Here is a 20993-nt window from a genome sequence, read left to right as displayed (position 1 = left end):
CAGCCATTCGAAAATATCCAAAGATTGTGAACAATTATTAACACCACACATTTTATGGGGGTCCCTGCCACAAACATATTTTCAAATGGGCATTGGGGACACACGCCCAAATACATATCAATTTGGGGATCCATGAAAATGTTTGAGATCCATTGATCTAGACTAGAGACTCCAAATATGTTGAGATCTTGGTTGTGATAGAGAGTTAGATCAGCGTAGGAGAAAAACAATTCGGTGAGCTTCCCTTCAATCAGTGATCTGATATCCTATCCGATCTGCAAACGGGAGGGTGCACCTGGTGCAGAAACGTCATTTCAGCACAAATTAAGTTACCAATCACTTAAGCAAAAATAGTGGATCTACAAGTTCAAGCTTGTGAGCTTGTAGATCCATTATGTTTGCAACTTTGGGGGAGGTGGGGATGTTGAAAATGTTCACATTATAATGACATGCCCAAAATAGGGATACCAGGTTGAAAGTGGATAATAGATGTATGGTCACAGACAAGAAAACACATAGGTATAACATGTCACATGTAGATGGATTATTATCCCAAAAATGTTCAAAGTTGGGGAAAATATGCATAAAATAAGGTTACATTTCAACACTAGGGGTGGCAATTGCCATCCCCCCAGAGACCCCAAATGAAGGCGGTTGCTAGGGTGTTGTCAGGTGGTTGCTAAGGTGCACTAAGTGGTTGCTGGTCGGGGCAACCTGATAGCCCAGTGGTTAGGGTGCGTACCACCTGGGCACAGTGCCCTGACTCCATTAGCTGAATGTTATTCCCCTACTCTGTCTCTTTGCATTTCCCGGTCTCTTTACAGTTCTTTGCAGTCGAATAAAAGGCTCAACCCGTTAAAACCGGGAACGCACTTTAACCATTATGTTATACTATGGCTATTAAAAAATAGCAGCTTGTAGATCTGCTTGTAGATCTGCTATTTTGTTTTTGGAAAAATCGTGGGACATTTTTTACTCAAATCTTTCCCCTTTCTGGGGATTCTACAAATGTCTTCTGAATCCTAAAAAATAAAAATAAAACGTTATGTTGTTATAAAATCAGTGGTTCTCAAACTTTTTCATGTCAAGGACCCCCAAAATTATATGTATTTAGCCACGGACCCCCATCTCAAAATATTTTGTTCCAGGGAGTTAAAAGTGTATATATAAATAAATGCAAGGATTTACACACATTTTCACGTTTTTTTCCCTCAAAAATAGCCAAAGTAATAAAGAATTACACCGGATTGAATGGGCTAAAATGCCCCCAAAAATAACTTTAAAAAGTGGTGGCTAAATGGTAAATGGTGCATTTATATAGTGCCGTAATCCAAAGTGCATTATAATGTGCATTACAGTCATTCACGCACGCACACACACACACACACACACACACACACACACACACACACACACACACACACACACACACACACACACACACACACACACACACACACACACACACACACACACACACACACACACACACACACACACACACACACACACACACACACACACACACACACACCAGTGGCAGTGGAAACCATGAAAGGCCACCGGCATCAACCTGCTCATCGGGAGGAGTTCGGGGTTCAGTGCTCAAGGACACTTTTAGACGAACCCAGGGGGAGCCAGGGAATGGAACCCGGAAACCTCCTGATTCCCAAGCGGCCGCGTTTCTAGTAGCAGTAATAGTACTTGTAGTTCAAGCAGCAATACCCTACAGTAGTCTATCTACCTAGTACCTATCATATATTACACTATTTCCGGAAATTTCCGTCCCCATTTCATGAAAAGTAACAGTTTTGGACATACAAGGTTGACGAACAGTGACGATATATAATAAAGACAGTAAGAGAGCTCCCAGCTAGACTTGGGATGATGTCACCGTGAACCAGTCACTAGTCTGAACTAGTTTTAACTAGTGACAAAGTGGGGGGAATGCCGTGCGTTGCGTGTTTGTGTGTGCCGAGCATGAATATATGAATATCCATTCTCTCCTACGGCTCCTCGCCGCACCCATCCACTGTAAGAAGCACGCAAAAAAAGGAGAAAGACAGGAGAAGAAAAGACAGGAATCGGATGAGGTGTGTGACAGTTAATCGAACCGATCACTTTAATCAATCATAAGAACAATAATCGATAATTGACTTTGATTCAAAATAATAGATTTTGGGGAAAAAAAATGAAATTTTCATTCTTCTTTCTTTTCTTCTTCACAAAAGAAAATGGCAGATCTTACAACGCGGCACGACGCGTCACGGTGCGACACGCTGTGAGCTTGTAGATCGGCTACTTTCACTATTTTTGTCAGTCGAAAATAGGGATTAAGTGGTTGTTAATGAGACTAATCAATTCAGTCAATCATAAAAAAAATCGATTAAAATATTTTCGCTGTCGATTTGTTGATATATATATTAAAAAAAGAGGCTTCTCAATTATTCAATTAAAATGTAAATGGACAGAATCATCGCTAGGTAATCGACAGTTGACCTAAATCTGTTCGATTAATTCAATTAAAGAGAGATTTTGCGAGAACCGACGGGCACAACGTCGCCGATTCAGCCCCGGCTATACCGAGGAGTCGGTATAGCGAGTGAGCAACAATGGGAGCCATCTTCCCTCTACCTGAATCGCCTGGCCCCCGCGCCTCTCAAATAACAGCGATCCCACACAACTATGAGCTGGCAAAACAAAGGAGACATTGTGTAAGACGACAGCACACAGGTGGGGTTATGGGAGGCCTGGCAGGGCCGAAGGAAGAGTCTATTTCAAAAAACCTTGTTGCACGTAAGCCGAAACTGCGTCACACAGAACACAGGTCGGAACAGAGGTGGTCCACGCCCTTTCCCATGGGGGAAACGGCGAAGCCTGGGACTTGGGTTACGGTCGAATATGATCCCCCCCTTTTGCCTCTGCTGTGAGGAGAGACAGGCAGGCAGGCAGGCAGGGGAGGACCAGGAATCAGTGTTGGTACTACATACACTCAAGTAAATACTCCTTAAGTGTTCAAAAGTTCAAATTGCGAGGTGTGTTTTGTTCACAAATTCAAGATTTTTCAAAAATAGCAGATCTACTCTGTGCCGCGCTATGAGCTTGTATATCTGCTATTTTTGAATAGCCAAAGAAAGCTAAAGTGACACAGATGCGTTCCAGGTCTTAATGGGTTAATATGAATGCGTTGCGGTGTTAATATTTTGAATGTTAACAAAGATTTTTTTTTTTTTAAAGAAAAGGAAAATAAAAAGAAAAGAAAGTATGAAAGAATTCTGGAATTTTCTAAAATAGTGGAGGAAAAAAAGTGAAAATAGCAGATCTACTTGTAGATCGGCTATTTCCACTATATTTGAAATAGGTGGATGTGGTTCATTCATAATATATTCGTGTAAGTTTGGGTACCGAGAGTCCCTTGCTAGAAATATAGTGGAGTAAAAAGTGCAAAGTAATGAGCTTGCAAAAAAATGGATCGATGGAAAAAAGAAAAAAAACATGTCTAGAATGTGCCTAGCGTCACTATTTTGGGGCGAATACTCACCAAAAATAGCAGATCTACAATCTCCCGTTACAATGCATCGTGACACGTTATGAGCGTGTAATATTGCCTATTTTCGGCGAAGAGATTTTGGTGTCAAGGATGGGAAAAAATACTGGAATCACTTTTAAACCCAAAATATCACGTACCCTACCTTTAAATGTTAATGTGTCCAACTATATCCATTTGAAACGTATTATTATCATTTCATAAAACATTTAAATGTATTACTGTATTATTTATTTATTTTTAAAGCAGGATCTGTCTTGAGAGATTAGATTGCTGCTAACCTTGGGACTGTTTATCTCCAGAATGAGCCTTCTATTTACCGTAAATAATGTAGGCTAAAATACACATCTATTTAAAATGATGTCCAACAGTGTGCCATGACATACAAACTTAGGCTTCTTAATATCAGCTTTACGGCAGCCAAATATAATGAATGTATCCTCGCCAAATATCCAGACAAAAATAAAGGCGAAGGAATTCTGTTGCAGCTCATGATCAAACATAGCTACAGGTTATATAAGGCATCAAATAGACTTGTTCAATGGAGAAAGTCTATTTTGACTCAAATATAGGTCAGAAGTAAATAGGTACTCAGAGTAAATAAGGTGGTGGAGTGGAGTGATAACAACGCTCTTATCATTAACACAGAAAAGACAGAAGAGATTGTTTTTGGTGCACCACTGGAGATACAGAGATCCCCCATTACTATTCATAGTGAACAGATCAACCAGGTATGTTCATATACATACCTAGGGGTAGTAATAGACCATCTTTTGTCATGGAAAGACCAGGTTGAATCAGTGGGTAAGAAGACAAAGCAAAGAGTCTATTTCCTTCGCCGTCTGAGATCTTTTGTAGACAGATTCTTCTTTTGTTTTTCACTTCTGTTATTATGAGTGTTCTTCAGTACTGTAGTGCCACCTGGTATGGTCTGTCTGTAGCCTTAAAGTCACAACTGCTACAGAGCAGCTTCAGAGGCTCTATACATCTACGTATAATATGCTTAGGTTGGCAAGGAATATCACTTCAAACACTAGCCATGTTTTGTATGGAGAATATAGGATGCTGCCTTCAGGAAGCAGATACGGTGTTCCAACATACAATAAGTTCAAACTGAAGAGGTCCTTTGTTTGTCCATCAGACGATATTGAGGCTTAATCAGGAGTTTAGGCCAGGAGTAGGCTGAGTGGTGGACATTGCTCTTGTCTTTATGTATGTATTTTTGTTTTTGTATCATGTCAAATGTGCGTGTGTTTATGTGTTGCATATATGGCTGCTGGGTGGCAAGACAAATTTCAGTGTGAACTGACAATAAAGTATTATTGTATCGTATCATAGAAGTAAGTTACCTTTTTGTTTGTTTCTATTGGTAACATATAGGACAAAGTTGAACGTTCTCCGGGGCATACAAACTTTGCAGTCGAATTTGGCAAGATGCCTGTCGCTAAATTACAATTCTAAAATTAAAAACCAAGTAGGAGAATGGATAACAAAACCTCCCTCTGTGGCAGGCCTGGAATTTCGTCATTTTAGGGTCAAGGCCACTTTGGTGTTGTAACATTTTTGAGAGCACAAAGGCAAAATGCCAGGGCAGGATAAGGCCATCAAATCAAACAATCATTTGAAATCCACGGAAATAAATAATCTAATTAAATGTTATATACTTTCAATACATAGTAAAACTATCAATGAAATAAGTAAACATATTATAAGCTGTTATTATTTTATTTTTTTGTATTGCTATTTACCAATAGACTCTGTGCACAGCAGCCATATTGTAAGACATTCACAGGTGTTACCAATGATACTAATGAAGGCTCTGTTCCATTCTGGTCAGACGGAGTCAGGGTGCTGATATTGTGCATGTTGGCTCACTGGAAACACTCCCAAATGGCCCTGTACGGGTGTGTAACTCTGAGAGTTATGGGGGTCGTGGAAATCTGAAATTCAAAAATCTGAGAACCACTACTACACTAAATGGAACAGAGCCTTCATTAGTATCACTGGTAACACCTGTGAAGGAAGCGATAATATGGCTGCTGTGCATAGAGCCTATTGCCAATATCTGTAGAAACTACTAGTTAAAAGTTCACACACGCACAGCCCCGGACCTCAGTCACTGGACTCATTTGAAGATGGGGAGTCAGGGGGAGTTAAGAATTCAGAATCTCAACAAAAGACACTGGTGTTTAAAAACCCATATTGACAGGAAAGTGACAGAAGAAAACACTGGAATCATCTGGGGCAGTGTGGGGGCAGGGCATCAAGGCCACTGTGACCTCAGAGCAGATCATTTTTTTGAGGGGCAGAAACTGAGGGGTTTGGGACTCAAACTTTTTAGTTTGAGACCCAAAATATAAATGCGACGTCTCCCCGGGACCCAAACTAGTGAAAATAGCTGAGCTTGTAGATCTGCCATTTTCACTACTTCTGTATGAAGTTCTTTTGAATATTTTTGTTGTTGTTGTTGTTGTTGTTGCAGGAAATGGGAAAAAAGGGATACCGGTGTTTACTCACGACCCATAAAAATGGGTCCACAACCCACAAATGGGTCCCGACCCACCGTTTGGGAAACACTGGGCCTTCCTGCCCTGTGGTAAAAGTTTGTTGCCTACAGCCAGCGTTTTCAGATGGTACTTTTACTCGCCAACCAAAGTTTCTACCGGGCAGAGAGGTCAAAAGCTGTAAATCGCCTGTTTATGCCTGCTCAACACTATTGTTTGACAATTGTGAAATAGGATTGAATTGAGTCTCTTATCATCCCCCCATGCCAGAGAAGTCTGATTTTAGTTAGTGTTATGATACACTTACAGATGACATTGTTCTGAGCAGCTGGTCTCTAGTCAGTATTGGAATGTCAAGCTGAACATGTTTTGGCAGCAGTGTTGCCAGATTTTGTGAGAGAAACAAGCAGACAGCTGTTTTTGAAAATAGGTCCCTGGCACAAAATATGTTCATATGGGGGTCCATGACATGAACATATTTGAGAAACACTGGTCTAAACAACAAGCAAGCCCAAATAAGCAACTACACTTTAGAAACAAGCCCAAAAAAACAGCAAGCCGCAACTACTTCCAATATTTTATATAAGTAACTTTACATAAAAACAAACCCAAAGTCGCTTATAATAAGCAGACTTGGCATCACTGTTTGTCAGAGGCTTAGCAGGAGAACAGTGTCCTGAAAATATAGGGCTTCATTTTCAGCACCAACTAAAAATATGTGCATGTGTGTCACTCTGCCCACCAGAGGCTGCTGGAAACACCAAGACAACCTCAAGGGAGATAATGATTTTAAGTACCCTAAGTGCAGATCCCTGCCAGGCCGGGTTGCCTACCTAAGGAAGGACACAAGGAAGCTGCATTGGAAATAGTTTGTACGGCGGATGGTGCAACTTTGCATGGTTTTGGAGGTACGCTGTATAGAGGCCCTTCAACATACGTTTCCAATTAGGGTCTGATTGGAATTTTACATTCATGTAAGAAATAGGCCCCGGGCACAGATTTATGAAGGCAATTAAAGGTATGGAGTATGGAGTATCAAACCATTGTTTAATGGTCATTGTCACAGGACTCACAAGACCAGTTGTGCCTAATTTGGTGTGTGTGTGTGTGTGGGGGGGGGGGCAAGTTTCTGCAACAAACAGTGACATTTGTAGCATCTGTGGTGCCTCCCATGAGTGGAAGTGAAATGTCGCTTTTGGCTCTGGCCTCTCCGGAAAACGTTGGAGGCCAATTGTGTTAAACTGGAATGGAATACGAAATGTCGATTGTATCGAGTCGACTGATACAAAACATCTTGATCACAACTCACACCAATTGGTGCGAGTTGTGGGCAAAACATGTTGGAGTAGCATTAAAAAAGATTCAAGATCCAAGATTAGCTGCTTACAGAGACGTGGACAGACAGACAGACACGGGCGAAAAAAACTGCCTGGTGCAGATAATAAATGAATAATAAACTTGCTTGGACTGAAACACACACACAGACACACTGCTCAAATATTTTGTTGTTGTTGTTGGTTCACACATGACGCGGGTCATTTGAGGAGAACGATCGAGTTACAGTGATATCGGATATGAGCATCTTTTTTAAGAATGTGAACAGTCAAAAACAACTAAACTAAAAACAAAAAAAATAAAGTAAACAAATCAGATCTGAAGCAAGAATCAGATTTTAAGCTTGTGTTTTCCAAAATACAAGCAGAATCAGGACCACAATGGAAATAAGCCCACCAGCTTCAATGTGTTCTATCCCCTTGTGACATATGTTCAAATGCTGCATATGTTCTACTGCATAAGTATGTTATGCATAAATATGTCACTCAACAGAAAATGTGTTCACTAAAGAGCAATAGAGACGGGGGGGGGGACATCTGTTACTGAACAAACACTATATTATAGCAATGGTTTACTATCGCAAATATAGAGCTTTAACTTTTAAACAATACAACTTTCTTTAAGACAGAAATATCACTTCCACAACTTCAAGTTTTAACCAAAAAAAGATCTCTTGCAGCACCTTGAAAGTGTCACGTGATAGTGTCATGGTTCCATGAGGAGAAGCGGAGAGAGAAAGAGAGAGAGAGAGAGAGAGAGAGAGAGAGAGAGAGCAGGTTGTTTTGACTAGGTAATCTGGCCCCCCTGCGTGTGCGTGTTGACTTTACACATGTAATCTCAGCGCCCGGCCCCGTCCTGCCGCTAACCAAACAGACAGGGGGGCTGGCTGAGGGGCCGGCCGCTCACGCCTAAAACAGGCCCTGAAATATCCGGGGCCGCTTTTGTTCTGGACGGCCTCCGAGCTGCTAAACCTCCCCTCCCCGTCCCTCCCGGGGGCTTTTAAAGCAAGCCGGTGTCTGTGGTGGAGGGGGGGGGGACCCTCGGGAAGAAGTCCGCTAACCCAGACACACACACACACACACACCCCGGGACTCACTGGGGACACAGCGCCGCCAAGTCCCCAGGGTCCCTTTGACACCCAAAAGGTCACAGAATAAGAACAGCATACACAGTGAAATACTCAGTGGGTTATTTAATGCAACCAAAATGGACATTGGGTTGCATTTGTAAACTCCTGAGTTTCAAATGGATAGTTGGATACAGCAACATTTAAAAAACAGTAGGATAAGTGATGTGTTGGGGTTTAAACTAAATGTTTTTGGTAAAAAGTTAAAGCTCTATATTGTGATGCTGTGTGTTGCTATAGAGTGTTTGTTAGGTAACAGGAGTTTCTCCAGCTCTTTAATAATATATTTTCAGGTGGGACACCAATTTTATCCAATTAGGCGAAATAACTTAATTATCAGCTCAACTGTATAGCTTTCCAGTTCCAATTTGGTCTGCTCATTTCTCTGTTTCATCACTTCCAATTTCACTTGTTTATGGTGTTCTGTATGAGCCCTCTGTCCTGATTGGATGAAATTGGTATCCCAACCTGAAAATGTAGTTTTCTGTTTACTGAAGAGCTGGAGAGACAGGGAGACCCCTGTTACTGAACAAACACTCAAATGTAGAGCTATTTAACACTTATTTTAACAAAAGAAATATCACTTAAACCAAACATTTGACTGTGTGTAGCCCATCCTTTCACATAATGTTATATGAAATACAAGGACCACCATAACTCTTAGAGTGTACAAATGGAACCAAATGGACCCCCATTTGTACACTCTCAGAGTTACAGACCTGTAAGGGTCCATTTGGAACCCCCTCAAGTAAGTAACCCAGATGGTTCCTGGACCTCACTTCGAGAACCACTACAACAACATGTATGCAATACTGTATGTATGATAGAATTTGTGTTTATCAAAAATGTTAATGAAGTTATATCGATTTGTTTTAAATATAGCAATTGTTAAAGGGAACCGTGAGGCAAGACCACTTTGGTAGAGCTTTGGGTTGTGTTATGTAGTTACCTTGCCATGATGTCACTCCAAAGGTGGACAAGAAATTGAAATTATTCGCTCCATTGATTAGAAATTGATCATTCTAAATATACTCCTCATTGACTTACATACGGTAAAACAGCTCTCAAAGTCACTCTTTTAGCACATAAACGAACGCAAACAAAGTTGATTCAGACAATATAGAACATAACCAAACCCAGTACTGTTTTTTTTTTAATATAAAAATGTCAACTTCCTGTTGATTTAGCTATTTTTATAGCCCCCGGACCGGATCCGGATCTTCAAATAGTAAAATCAACAGGAAGTTAACATTTTTATATATTAAAAAAGAAAAAACAGTAGGCCTACTGGGTTTGGTGATCTATATTGTCTGAATCAACTTTGTTTCCGTTTGTTTATGTGCTAAAAGAGTGACTTTGAGAGCTGTTTCACCGTACAGTCAATGAGGAGCTTGTTTTGAATGATCAATTTCTAATCACTGGGACAACTATTTTTGATTTCTTGTCCACCTTTGGAGTTACATCATGGCCAAGTAACTACACAACCCAAACCTCTACCAAAGTGGACTTGCCCTTTAAGGAATCGGACCACTGAGATGGAATCGCGAAGGAACCGTTAATCGTTCAAATCCCAAAAGGGTCCCAACCCTAGTGCACACCCAACCAGAAGCCTCCATGTTTCCCACAGAGGTCCATGACACGGTGCTGCCCCGGAGCTGTGTGATCCTATCTCCTTTCTGCATCGCTGCACTGTCTCTCACATGACCAGGTTATTATTACAACCAACGCCGTAGCGCGCACACAGTCCCACACTCCAAAACCCCATCACAACAAAACTAGTCATATTCCATCTGGACGGTTCTTTTTGGGATCGGTCAAGCAGTGGTTCTGAAAATGTTCCAGGTCGTCAAGGACCCCCAGATTAACGCGTATTTGGCCATGGACCCCCGTCTGAAAAGATGTTGTGCAGTTATAACACACAAAATAAACCATCTACAAGCTCACAACGTTGTGAGCTTGTAGATAGTCTATTTTCAAATAACTAGTGTAATAGGTTTGAAGTGGTTAAACTTATTTAGATTTTGATGCTATATTTGATTATTTTGACCCCTGGGGGTCCCCGGACCCCACTTTGAGAACAACTGTACAAAAGTATCTATCTATTGATCTCTGCAAAGCCAATTACTTGCTGCTGCAATGTCTAAAAATATGTTTTGCTCTTATGTGCCTGTACACAAGATGTAACAATAAAGAAAGACCACACTGAACCCTGGGGGTGAACATTCGGCAAACAATAGCCAATCTACAAGCTCACAACCCATGTGTGGACTACAGTTATCCAGCGGCACACGGTCTGTTGAGCAGCTGGATACTGGACTTCCTATCGGGCCCCTCCCTGCCAGGTGGTGGTCCCAGGCAGCAGACCCTCTGATCTTCAACACAGGAGCCCCTCAGGGCTGTGAGAGGAGTCCTCTCCTCTACTCCCTGTACACACGTGACTGTATGGCCACACGCAGCTCTAACGTCATCATCAAGCATTCTGATGACTTGGCATGTAACGATTCACTCAACTCACGATACGATTCGAATCACGATACGATTCGAATCACGATACTAGGTTCACAATACGATTTTTTAAACACAATTATTTTCCAGACAAATATAGTTTTGAGTGGTGCCAACCACTCCTATATCTGACTTTGTCCGTGTGTCCGTATGTATGTATGTCCAATAAACAAACATTGATGACAACACGGGTGATGACAATACGGGGCTCATCAAAGGCACCACTCTCTTCACACAGGGTGTGATTTTTAAAATGATTTCTCTTACACAAATCCAGTATTTTCTTTCTAACACTGTGTTTTATCTTATCCTCTTTTCAATACAGTAGCAAATGACTGAAAACACTTTTTTAAATAAACTCGATCTCAACATCAAAAAGATTAGGCGCTCGGGTGGCGCAGTGGCAAAAGTGACTGCCCACCACCAGGCCACCACGGCGGAGGTTGTGGGTTCGAATCCACCGCGGTGCATCCCGGCTTTGTCGAGCGTCTATATATATGAACACAATTGGCCCGTGTTCGGGGGGTGGAAGCCGGGCGGGGAGGGTGATATCACTGCATGTTACGGGCTGGAGTGGCACCTCTCAGCAGGGTGTTGTTCGAGTAGAACAAAGGCTCTAGTTTAGGATAAAACAGCAGTAATAACACACAAATGTGTGTGGGGAGAGGATAATTGGTATAACAACTACATTGGAGAGAAAAGGGGGTAAAAAGCACAAAAAAAACATCAAAAACATCCACAAGACCAAGGAGCTGATCATGGATTTCGTGGAAGCCGCAGAGCACGGCCTCATATCATTGACATCGATGTTGTTGCGATGAAACACGTCAGTGACTTTAAATTCCTTGGAATACACATCTCAGAGGACCTCAAATGGGCCACACACTCATGGGCTCAGCATCGGCTCAACTGCCTCAGAAATTCGGGGTGACCCCCCCCCCCCCCCCGCACATCGTATGGGCATTCTACGACACTAGTACCTTCGAGAGCATCATGCAGACAGAGTGGCATCACCGCTTGGTATGGGAACGGCACCACCCCCAGACCGCAAAGCTGCAAACAGCTCAGCACGTCGGGGAAGGCGAGCTTCCCTCCCTCAAGGAAACACACGAGAGATGATGTGTGGCTAATATGGCTGAGAGTATCATCAGGGACGTTCACCCACCATGGAAACACGGAAATTGTAAACACGTACTTGTTTTTTTTTGGGCGCTATATAAATTCAAGTAATTATTATTATTAGAATGGAGTGGAATATGTTCATGCCGGCTAATTCGTTTTCTGTGCAAGTTAAGCCAAGCATTTAGCTGCACCATTCTCCCCAAATCAAATCAGTGTTGTGCGTGACAACCAATATGTGATTCACATTATATATTTTTTTTCTCACAGTGCCCCGGGGAGTAACGCTGCCCCGAGTTTGAGAACCACCAGGCGGACACACGTGAGATAAGGATGAGGCTTGTTGCCATAGTGAAGCTAGGAGCGTGGAACTCAAAACAGGCAGACACAAGAAGAACACAAGACACACAGTCACACACTTGTCTGTTCTCGTGAAAGAATGCCACAAACCACCCCCGGCCCGGCCCGAGGGTCGGGGAGTTTTGGAGGCAGGAGAAGTCGACCCAAAACCACAGCAAATTGTGATGCTGTTTAGCCCTAAACAGAGACTACACAGTGTCGGAATACCTGAGCACTACTGTGGCTGATCCAAAGCTAAGGAAAGCCTCGCGCCTGTGTATATTAAGCACAGTCTCGCGATCGAGAAAGGCCACCACAGCAGGCAGACCTGGCGCCCAAGGACAGACAGCACACAAAATGTGGCACAAACTGAGCAACACGTTTGTACCTGCTCGGGCTGGGCAAGTCATATCTGTTAAAAGGACCACTTCACCCATTTTCAACCTATCTTCATATACTGTAATTGGTCCTGGTAGGTAGGTAGGCAGGTTTCTGAACTGTCCACAGCCCACCAATGAGAACACAGAGCGAGTAGACACAAATGGTGCCATCTTATAATGAGTAAATTATATGAAGATACGGTTGAAAATGGGTAAAGCGTTATAATCTGCTGATTTACAAAAAAAACTGAACACAGCTCATCTACAATGCAAGCTCACAATAAGATGGGACGCGTTGTGAGCTTGTAGATCAGCTTTTTCCTAAATTCTTTGCACGCCACCATTGTGCAACAACGTATATAAGTCGATTGCAACAAAATCTATTAGAATTCTTTCGTGTAGATTCGTTGACATATAAGAAAATAAATATTATCCCCAAAAGACCTTGCTTCTTGATTATCGATCAAATGGTTCTATTAATTGCCCAGCCCTAGTTACAGTTAGGCATGCAAAAAGTATTACATAATAACCTAATCGCAATTATGTATTTGAGATAAATACTATAATGTTGTATAATTGTCATTATCATTTCCATGTTGAACATTTCTCTTCCATTTTCAAGCATTTTCCCAAAATTGCAGAGATAGTCGATCTATCTCTGCAACCTACAAGGTCACGATGCGACGTGTTGTGAATTTGTAGATCGGCTATCTCTGCAACTCTGCGGACCCCCCTTTTATAAAGACATGCCAGAGACCCCTATAAGAGAAGATTTCTTTACGGCTATTCAGTGGCAGTGATTCTCAAACCATTTTCATATCATTTTAAAACCTCCAGTTTGACATGCATTAGGCTACGGACCCCCATTTCATTCAAGTGTTGATCTCTGGGACCCCCAGTCTACACTGTAGTATCGTCCATGTTAATCTAACTCTGAGAGTGTACAAATGGAACCAAATGGACCCTCGGGTCATCGCCACTGCCACTGAATAGCCGTAAAGAAATCTTCTCTTATAGGGGTCTCTGGCATGTCTTTATAAAAGGGGGGTCCGCAGAGTTGCAGAGATAGCCGATCTACAAATTCACAACACGTCGCATCGTGACCTTGTAGATTCTGTTATTTCTAAAATATTTTGATGGTGTAAAATGAATAAATATGTCTCAGTCATTTATTTATATATCTATGTTATTTCTCATATCTGCCCTGGCTGTGCATTTTTTGTTTACAAAGCTTAACCCATTAAGACCTCCTATTTTTGTAAAATCGTGACATTTTGTGCAAATCTTTGAATATATATATATTTTTTAAAGCGTTAGGATTTAGAAAACATTTTTTTTTATCGGCCTCAGGTCTTACTCTTAATGGGTTAAAAAGGCAAACAGAAATACAAACGTTATTCATAACGTGCCAATGTTCAATGCCAAATTTAAAAATAAACGCTAATCGCAACTATTTGTAGAACAAATAACCGTCAAGTAAAATGTCACCGTGATCATGACAGCCCCAGTTGCAGTGATTGAGCCACTGCAAAGCAAAGATGTTTCAGTGGGTGAGCATTCGTTTCCTGTAACACTATCTTCAAAACAACAGCACTAGCCTAAAGGGGAGGGGGTGGGGGGGGGGGCATTGTGTGTAGGAAATCCGGAGTCCTACGATGGCGGTTACTACTGTAGGCAGTGTTGGAAGAAGTACTCTCGTTGTTATACTTAAGTTAAAGTAGCAATACCACCATAAATTCATGTATTCAAAATGCATTATGAGTAAAATGTACAAAAGTATTGCCGTCAAATTAGACTTGGTAAACTACCACTTTTGAATGTATTTATTTTTTCCGTCCGAAAATATCTTGTATCTACAAGCTCAGAATGCTTAGTAAAGAGCTTGAGTGGTTAATGTGTGTTTTGTGATATATAATCTATCTCTACTAAGTGACTAGTGGAGCAAGCTGTCAAATTATTGATTAACAGAGTTAACCTTGAGATATGAGATATAGATTGCAGAGTGCTAAAGTGTTCCAAAGCAGTGGTTCTCAATGTGGAGTCCGGGGACCCCCAGGGGTCCTTGAGGGGGTCCCCAGCAAAATTGTAAAAGTTTAGCCACTGTAATACTATACTCTATTTTCCAAAAACTCTTAAACACTTTTGGAAAACATTGAACACTTCTGATTTTTTTTTTTTTTTACCATTTTTGAAACATTTCAACATTTCATCACAAATCTTGTATGGGGGGGACCATGGTACAAAATATTTTCAGATGGGGGGCCCCGAGGCTAAATACATATTAATTTGGGGGTCCTTGACAGGAAAAGGTTGGAGAACCAGTGTTCTAAATGGTGACAAAGAACTCTGAGCCGTCACCTGAATGGACTTTGGTCCATTTCAGTGCCACAAGATCTGCCACACACGTCACTTCTAAAAAAGGTGTAAGCCAGTGGTTCTTTAAGTGGGGTCCGGGGACCCGCAGGGGTCCTTGAGGTGGTTCCAGGGGGTCCCCAGCAAAATTTGTTTAAAAAAAAACAGTTTAACCACTTTAACCCTGTTATATACATAGGCTTAGGTTATTTTTTTTTTTAAATAGCTGATCTACAAGCTCACAGGACATTTGAAAAACCTTGAGAAAAAAAAAGTGAAACATTTGGAATAATTTTGAGATGGTTAAAGACAAATCTTCGCTTATGGGGGTCCAAACACAAATACATCAATTTGGGGGTCCGTGACATGAAAAATGTTTGAGAACAAACCATTGATGTAAAAACATTGATACAAACTTCCAAAAGACGTAAACACTGACGTAAACAAACTTCAATGTTAAACAACTAGCGTTAGGGTCCTGCACAGAGCCTATAGTTTGGCGGTTCTCAAAGTTGGGTCCGGGGACCCCCAGGGGTCCTTGGGGCGGGTTCCAGGTGGTCCCCAGCAAAATGATTGACAGTTAGGAACCAAATGGACCGTTATGGGTCTGTAACTCTGAGAGTGTGCAAATGGAACCAAATGGACCCTAATGGGTCCATTTGGTTCCATTTGTACACCCTCAGAGTTAGATTAACACGGACGATACTACAGTGTAGACTGGGGGTCCCAGAGATCAAAACTTGAATCAAATGGGGGTCCGTAGCCTAATGCATGTCAAACAGGGGGTTTTAAAATGATATGAAAATGGTTTGAGAATCACTGCCACTGAATAGCCGTAAAAAAAATACTTTAAGTATCACCACTCAAACCATATTTAAGCTATTCAAAGATAGATGATCCGTGTTGTGAGCGTGTAGATCTGCTATTTTCAAAAGAGTTTTGATTAATCGTAAATAAATTCAAATCTGCAAAGTAACTAGTAACTAAACCTGTTAAAAAAGTACAATATTTGCCTCTTTGAGATGCAGTGGAGTAGATGCACAAAGTATAAAACATGGACATACTCAGGTAAAACTAAGTTACAGTACTTGAGTAAATGTACTTAGTTACTTTCCAACACTTGGCTTTTTCTTCCTGCTATAATATGATCAAAAATGGCCACCTGGAAAAGGGGGAAGTGGCTTTTATTACAATAAGTTCCTGTATGCTCCAAAATGGAACACAAAAAAAGGGGGGTTCCAAGTTTACCCTTTAACAGATCTGAGAGTGTACAAAAGGAACCAAATGGACCCGACAGGCAGTGATAGGGGTATTGTACCTAAGTAAACTGTTTTGGTATTTTTACTTTACTGGAGTATTTCCAATTTTCAGTACTTTTACTTCTACTCCACTACATCTCAAGAGGCAAATATTGTACTTTTAACCCACTACAATTCTTTGAAAACTTTAGTTACTATTTACTTTTGTAGATTTTGATTGTTATTAAAAAACATAGATGACCCACTTCAGCCCTATATATATATATTTCGGCCATTTGAAAATAGCAGATCTAAAAGTAGATCTGCTATTTTCAAAAGATGTGTATGCATTTGAAACAACACATTGCAGTATTGATACTTTTTAATCAAGTAAAGAAATTGCCACTCTCAGATCAGATCCTTAGAAAAAGTTGACTAAAAAGCATAAAAAAATCTTATTTCTTGTGGTGGATCATGTGTACCTGTGTTGTGGCGGGGCGCTCACTGCGGCGGGGATCGAACCGACACCACCAGAACCATGGCGATCGGAGCCGTCGACACCAGCAACAGCAGCAGCGGAACTTCTCCCCGACAACTCCTGATCCTGGCCCGCGTGCTCGTCACCACCACCACCACATCCACCAGCTCCTCCGTGCGTGTTGTTGCTGTTGTTGTTCTGGAGGTCCACCACCACCGGCGATGATGATGATGATGATCCGGCGATCACCACCGTCCCCCCGGTACCGATCGCCCCACCACCGACACCCCCGAAGTGCAGCAGCAGGTCCGGGGAATCGGACCAGCAGAGCAGGTCGGAGGTCCGATCCCCGCCCCGGGGGGGGGATCGGACCTCCGACCTGCTCTGGTCCGATTCCGCTGCTCTGATCGGAGGAGGATCGGGTGGTCCCGGACCACCACGATCAGGTGGTCCCGGACCACTACCACCGGGCCAACTTGTTGCGCCAAAGTTCCCGTTAAAGTTGTGCCCCGATCCCTGCTGAGAGGAAGATCCGCTGCTGCTACTACTACTGCTGTTGGTGTCCAGAACCGGGTCGATCGCTGTTGATGTGTTTCCTACTGGGTCCTGTGGTTGTTGTGGTTGTTGTTGTTGTTGCTGTTGTTGTTGTTGTTGTTGTTGTTGTTGTTGTTGTTGGGTTGAGGTTCTGTCCCGGTTCCGCGACAACGAGCTGCGGCTCCTCGCCGTCGCCATTTTCTGCTGTCCTGGAGTAGAGCTACCATTTAGATCTATGGTGATGTGTGTGTGTGTGTGTGTGTGTGTGTGTGTGTGGGGACTGGAGAGAGAGAGTGGGAGGAGAGATGGGGGGGGGGGGGGGGGGGCTGAGAGAGAGAGAGAGAGAGAGAGAGAGAGAGAGAGAGAGAGACACGCACAGAGAGAAAGAGAGAGAGTGGGAGGAGAGAGTGGAGAGAGAGAGAGGGGGGCAGAGAGAGAGAGAGAGAGAGAGATTAAGAGAGAGAGAGAGAGAGAGAGAGAGAGAGAGAGAGAGAGAGAGAGAGAGAGAGAGAGAGAGAGAATTTGAGAGCAAGAGAGAGAGAGAGAGAGAGAGAGAGAGGGGGGGGGGGGGGGGCTGGGGAGGGGGCAAGGGAGAGAGATGGGAGGGGCTCCTGGGGGGCCCAAAGGACCGGATGTTTACATGTAAACGTCAGATGTGCTTTAAAGGTTCAATGCAGTGATTTTGATTACCTATAGAATGTGTAAATTTAGTAAAAAAAAAAAAAAAAAGTTACAATGTGTGAAGTTTTGTATTTGAGTTGCTAAAAGTACAAAAGTAGGCTATTGGTGTCAAAATATGTATCATATGTAAAATCAAATAAAAACGTTTTTTTTTTATTATTCATATAATTGGATAGTAATTAGCATTATGCTGAAGCTGTGTAACCTGACACAGGGCTAGAAGCTGTGAGGCTGATGTTAATGTTTAACTGTATTAAACTTCATGTAAACCTATAGTAATACAGTAACAAAGTCAAAGCACTATTTATTTTTAATTCAAATTCAAAGCAAGAGATAAAAATATCTTATCTACCAGCCCAGAATGCTTAGTAAATAGGGCTTAAGTGGTTAATGTATGTTTTGTGATAATAATCTAACTCTACAAAGTAAGTAAATTAGTAAATAAAGCTGTCAAATTATTGATTAACAGAGTCCTTGAGATATGAGATTCAGAGTGAAAGTGTTCTAAATCAGTGGTTCTATAGCATTAAAATCAGTTTAGCCACTTAACACTATATTTGGTCTGTTCTACACATCTTCTCTTAAACAGGTGCAATAGCTTATCATTTAGCAGCATTTTCCAAACTGTGCAGGTAATTGCAGGTGCATAATTATTCAATAAAAGGACTGATTGATTGATTGATTGATTGATTGATTGATTGATTGATTGATTGATTGATTGAATACTTTATTAACAGTTTGGAAAAAGTACAGAGGTTATACAATAATGCTAAAAGGATAACACAAACATAAATAAGATATAAACAAACCACCCCTGCGATTTTATTCATATGGATATGAAGCATCAACCGACAGTGAAAAAGTACTAATTTATCCAAAGATTGCAACTTTATTTTTTTCCAAACACAGACGTTATGAAATGAAATGTAACTCAATATCACAAACGACACAGGTGGTTTGTTTATTTTTGGAACACAATTCTTACATGACGCAATCTAAGATTTGCCTATGGGGACTCCAATACAAAAAAATAACGCTGTGATAGTGGGAGTGACGTCAGGATATAGAAAACAAAAAAAAACACCTCTGGGTAAAGGCAGACAACCTATCCATTATTAATATCTAAACCCTTTTCATGTGTTGTAGCCCAGTGGTTCTCAACATGTGGGTCGGGACCCCCAGGGGTGATTTTGAGGGGGTCCGCAGATGACAGTGAAGTGACAATTTAAGGTCTTTTACGACCTTTGTAATACTTTTTTTTTTTTTTTTTTTTTACCATTACAGCATCAAAAGTAATCAACAAACTATACTATAAAAACTGGTCAAACACTGGCCAAATTGTCAAACAAGCTCACAACGCGAGGCGTTAGTTACTTTATTGACACAATTGTATAAAACATTGGGTCCAAACAATAATCAAAAACCCATGAATAAAAAACTTTAAAAAGGTACAATAAATTAGAATATATAATACACAACACAAAATCCTTTTACTCATTCACCAGGAGCTTTCTGTTGCTCCAAAATTGACAGGCAGGCATGTGCAGTAGCATACGCAAAGTTCCTTTATTAGTGCCCACAAAGAGTGAGCTCAGATCAGTAAACTCAAGTCCATATTTCGCTGATGTCTTGCATTTTGTATACCAGTCTCACATTGACAAATACGCTGCTCAGGTGGTATCCCCATTTCCACACACAGCCTATGAGAGGACAACCTAAACTGTGTAAAGGTTATCCTCAAATAGTCCTTAATGTAAAGTGTACTGCTGGCGCTGTTATAGAGTGGATGAACAGATAAATCTGTGTTGATGGTTTGGTATGTCTTGCCTTAGTTCTTGTTCCCTCTTTGAATTGCAGTTTAGGAATCATGCCCCTTTACAATTACATCAAACCAAGATGCTTAGAGAGGAATGGGTCGGTTTCACAGAGAATGAATATCATGATTGAACTTGCGTCAGGTCCTTTGAGCCTCACTGTATCGATGACAGAACGTGCCGTTTCATTTTTCCCTTGTTTCGCGTACACCACATCATACTCTTCTTTGATGATCACCCCCTTCTGTAAAAGGTTGTCTAGGACACTGTTGAGAACGGGAAGTGAAACGCTGTCAATGAATCTGTTCCGCACAGAAAACAGCCTGTCTTCTGTTTCCAGAGACATGGCGTGCTGAACCTGGTGCTTTCTTAAAGCAGGAGCTGAAAGGTCTATACAGCGGTCCCATGCAGAGTCAGAGGCGTTACTGACTCTTAGAAGCAGCCTAACATCCGTAAATCTTCCTTTTAAAGTAATTTGAAATGTTGAGATGAAATTGTGATAGGATGATTCATCAACTTTAAATTTTGCCTCATTTGGTTCAATTATTATGGAATCGTGTTGAGGGGAAGTGCATATCATATATCCTTGATTTGGAATTAGTTCACAGGGAGGCTTTTCAATGTAAATCTCTTCTCCGTTTATGTTCCTCCTTCTGTTCATCACTTCACTCAGCATAACAATCCCAGGCAGCAGCAAAGCATTCATGGTTGAACTGGGATTATTATCAATCGGTGGTGTATAAAACAGTAACACAAGTGCATGGATGGGATTGCAAACAAAAAATGATTTGATCCACTCTTTTACACCCATCAATACACCTGATGTTGAAGTACTGCGGCTGTTGTCATCGTTGACTACACCATAGCAAGAAAATCCAGTTACATTTATGATAACATGAGTTTCTGTGATCACATGGGTTTGATAAGCTCAATGGCCTCGTCCATCACATGGGCAACAGACAAGGATGTGGCTCCACCCATGGAGAGGATCTCACAATGTGGAAGGTGTAACTGACACACAGACCTCTGAGGACATTTTAT

The 20993-nt window shown here is 41.6% G+C and overlaps 1 protein-coding gene across 1 annotated transcript in view; it reads right to left on the bottom strand.

The window, feature by feature from the left end:
- The window catches only part of map3k1 (mitogen-activated protein kinase kinase kinase 1, E3 ubiquitin protein ligase), a gene marked incomplete at its 5' end in the record, with an annotated part of 65197 nt that extends 44899 nt beyond the window's left edge, over positions 1 to 20298 (bottom strand). Inside the window, 2 exons of the mRNA XM_084047283.1 lie at positions 16928 to 17559; positions 20113 to 20298. Coding sequence (XP_083903409.1) covers positions 16928 to 17559; positions 20113 to 20298 — 818 coding nt within the window. The remainder of the gene's footprint in view (positions 1 to 16927; positions 17560 to 20112) is intronic.
- Between the last annotated feature and the right edge of the window lie 695 nt (positions 20299 to 20993).

Source organism: Gymnoscopelus microlampas, assembly GCF_963454915.1.
Source record: "Gymnoscopelus microlampas genome assembly, chromosome: 21".
Lineage (NCBI taxonomy): Eukaryota > Metazoa > Chordata > Actinopteri > Myctophiformes > Myctophidae > Gymnoscopelus > Gymnoscopelus microlampas.
This window is presented reverse-complemented; position numbering and strand designations above follow the sequence as displayed.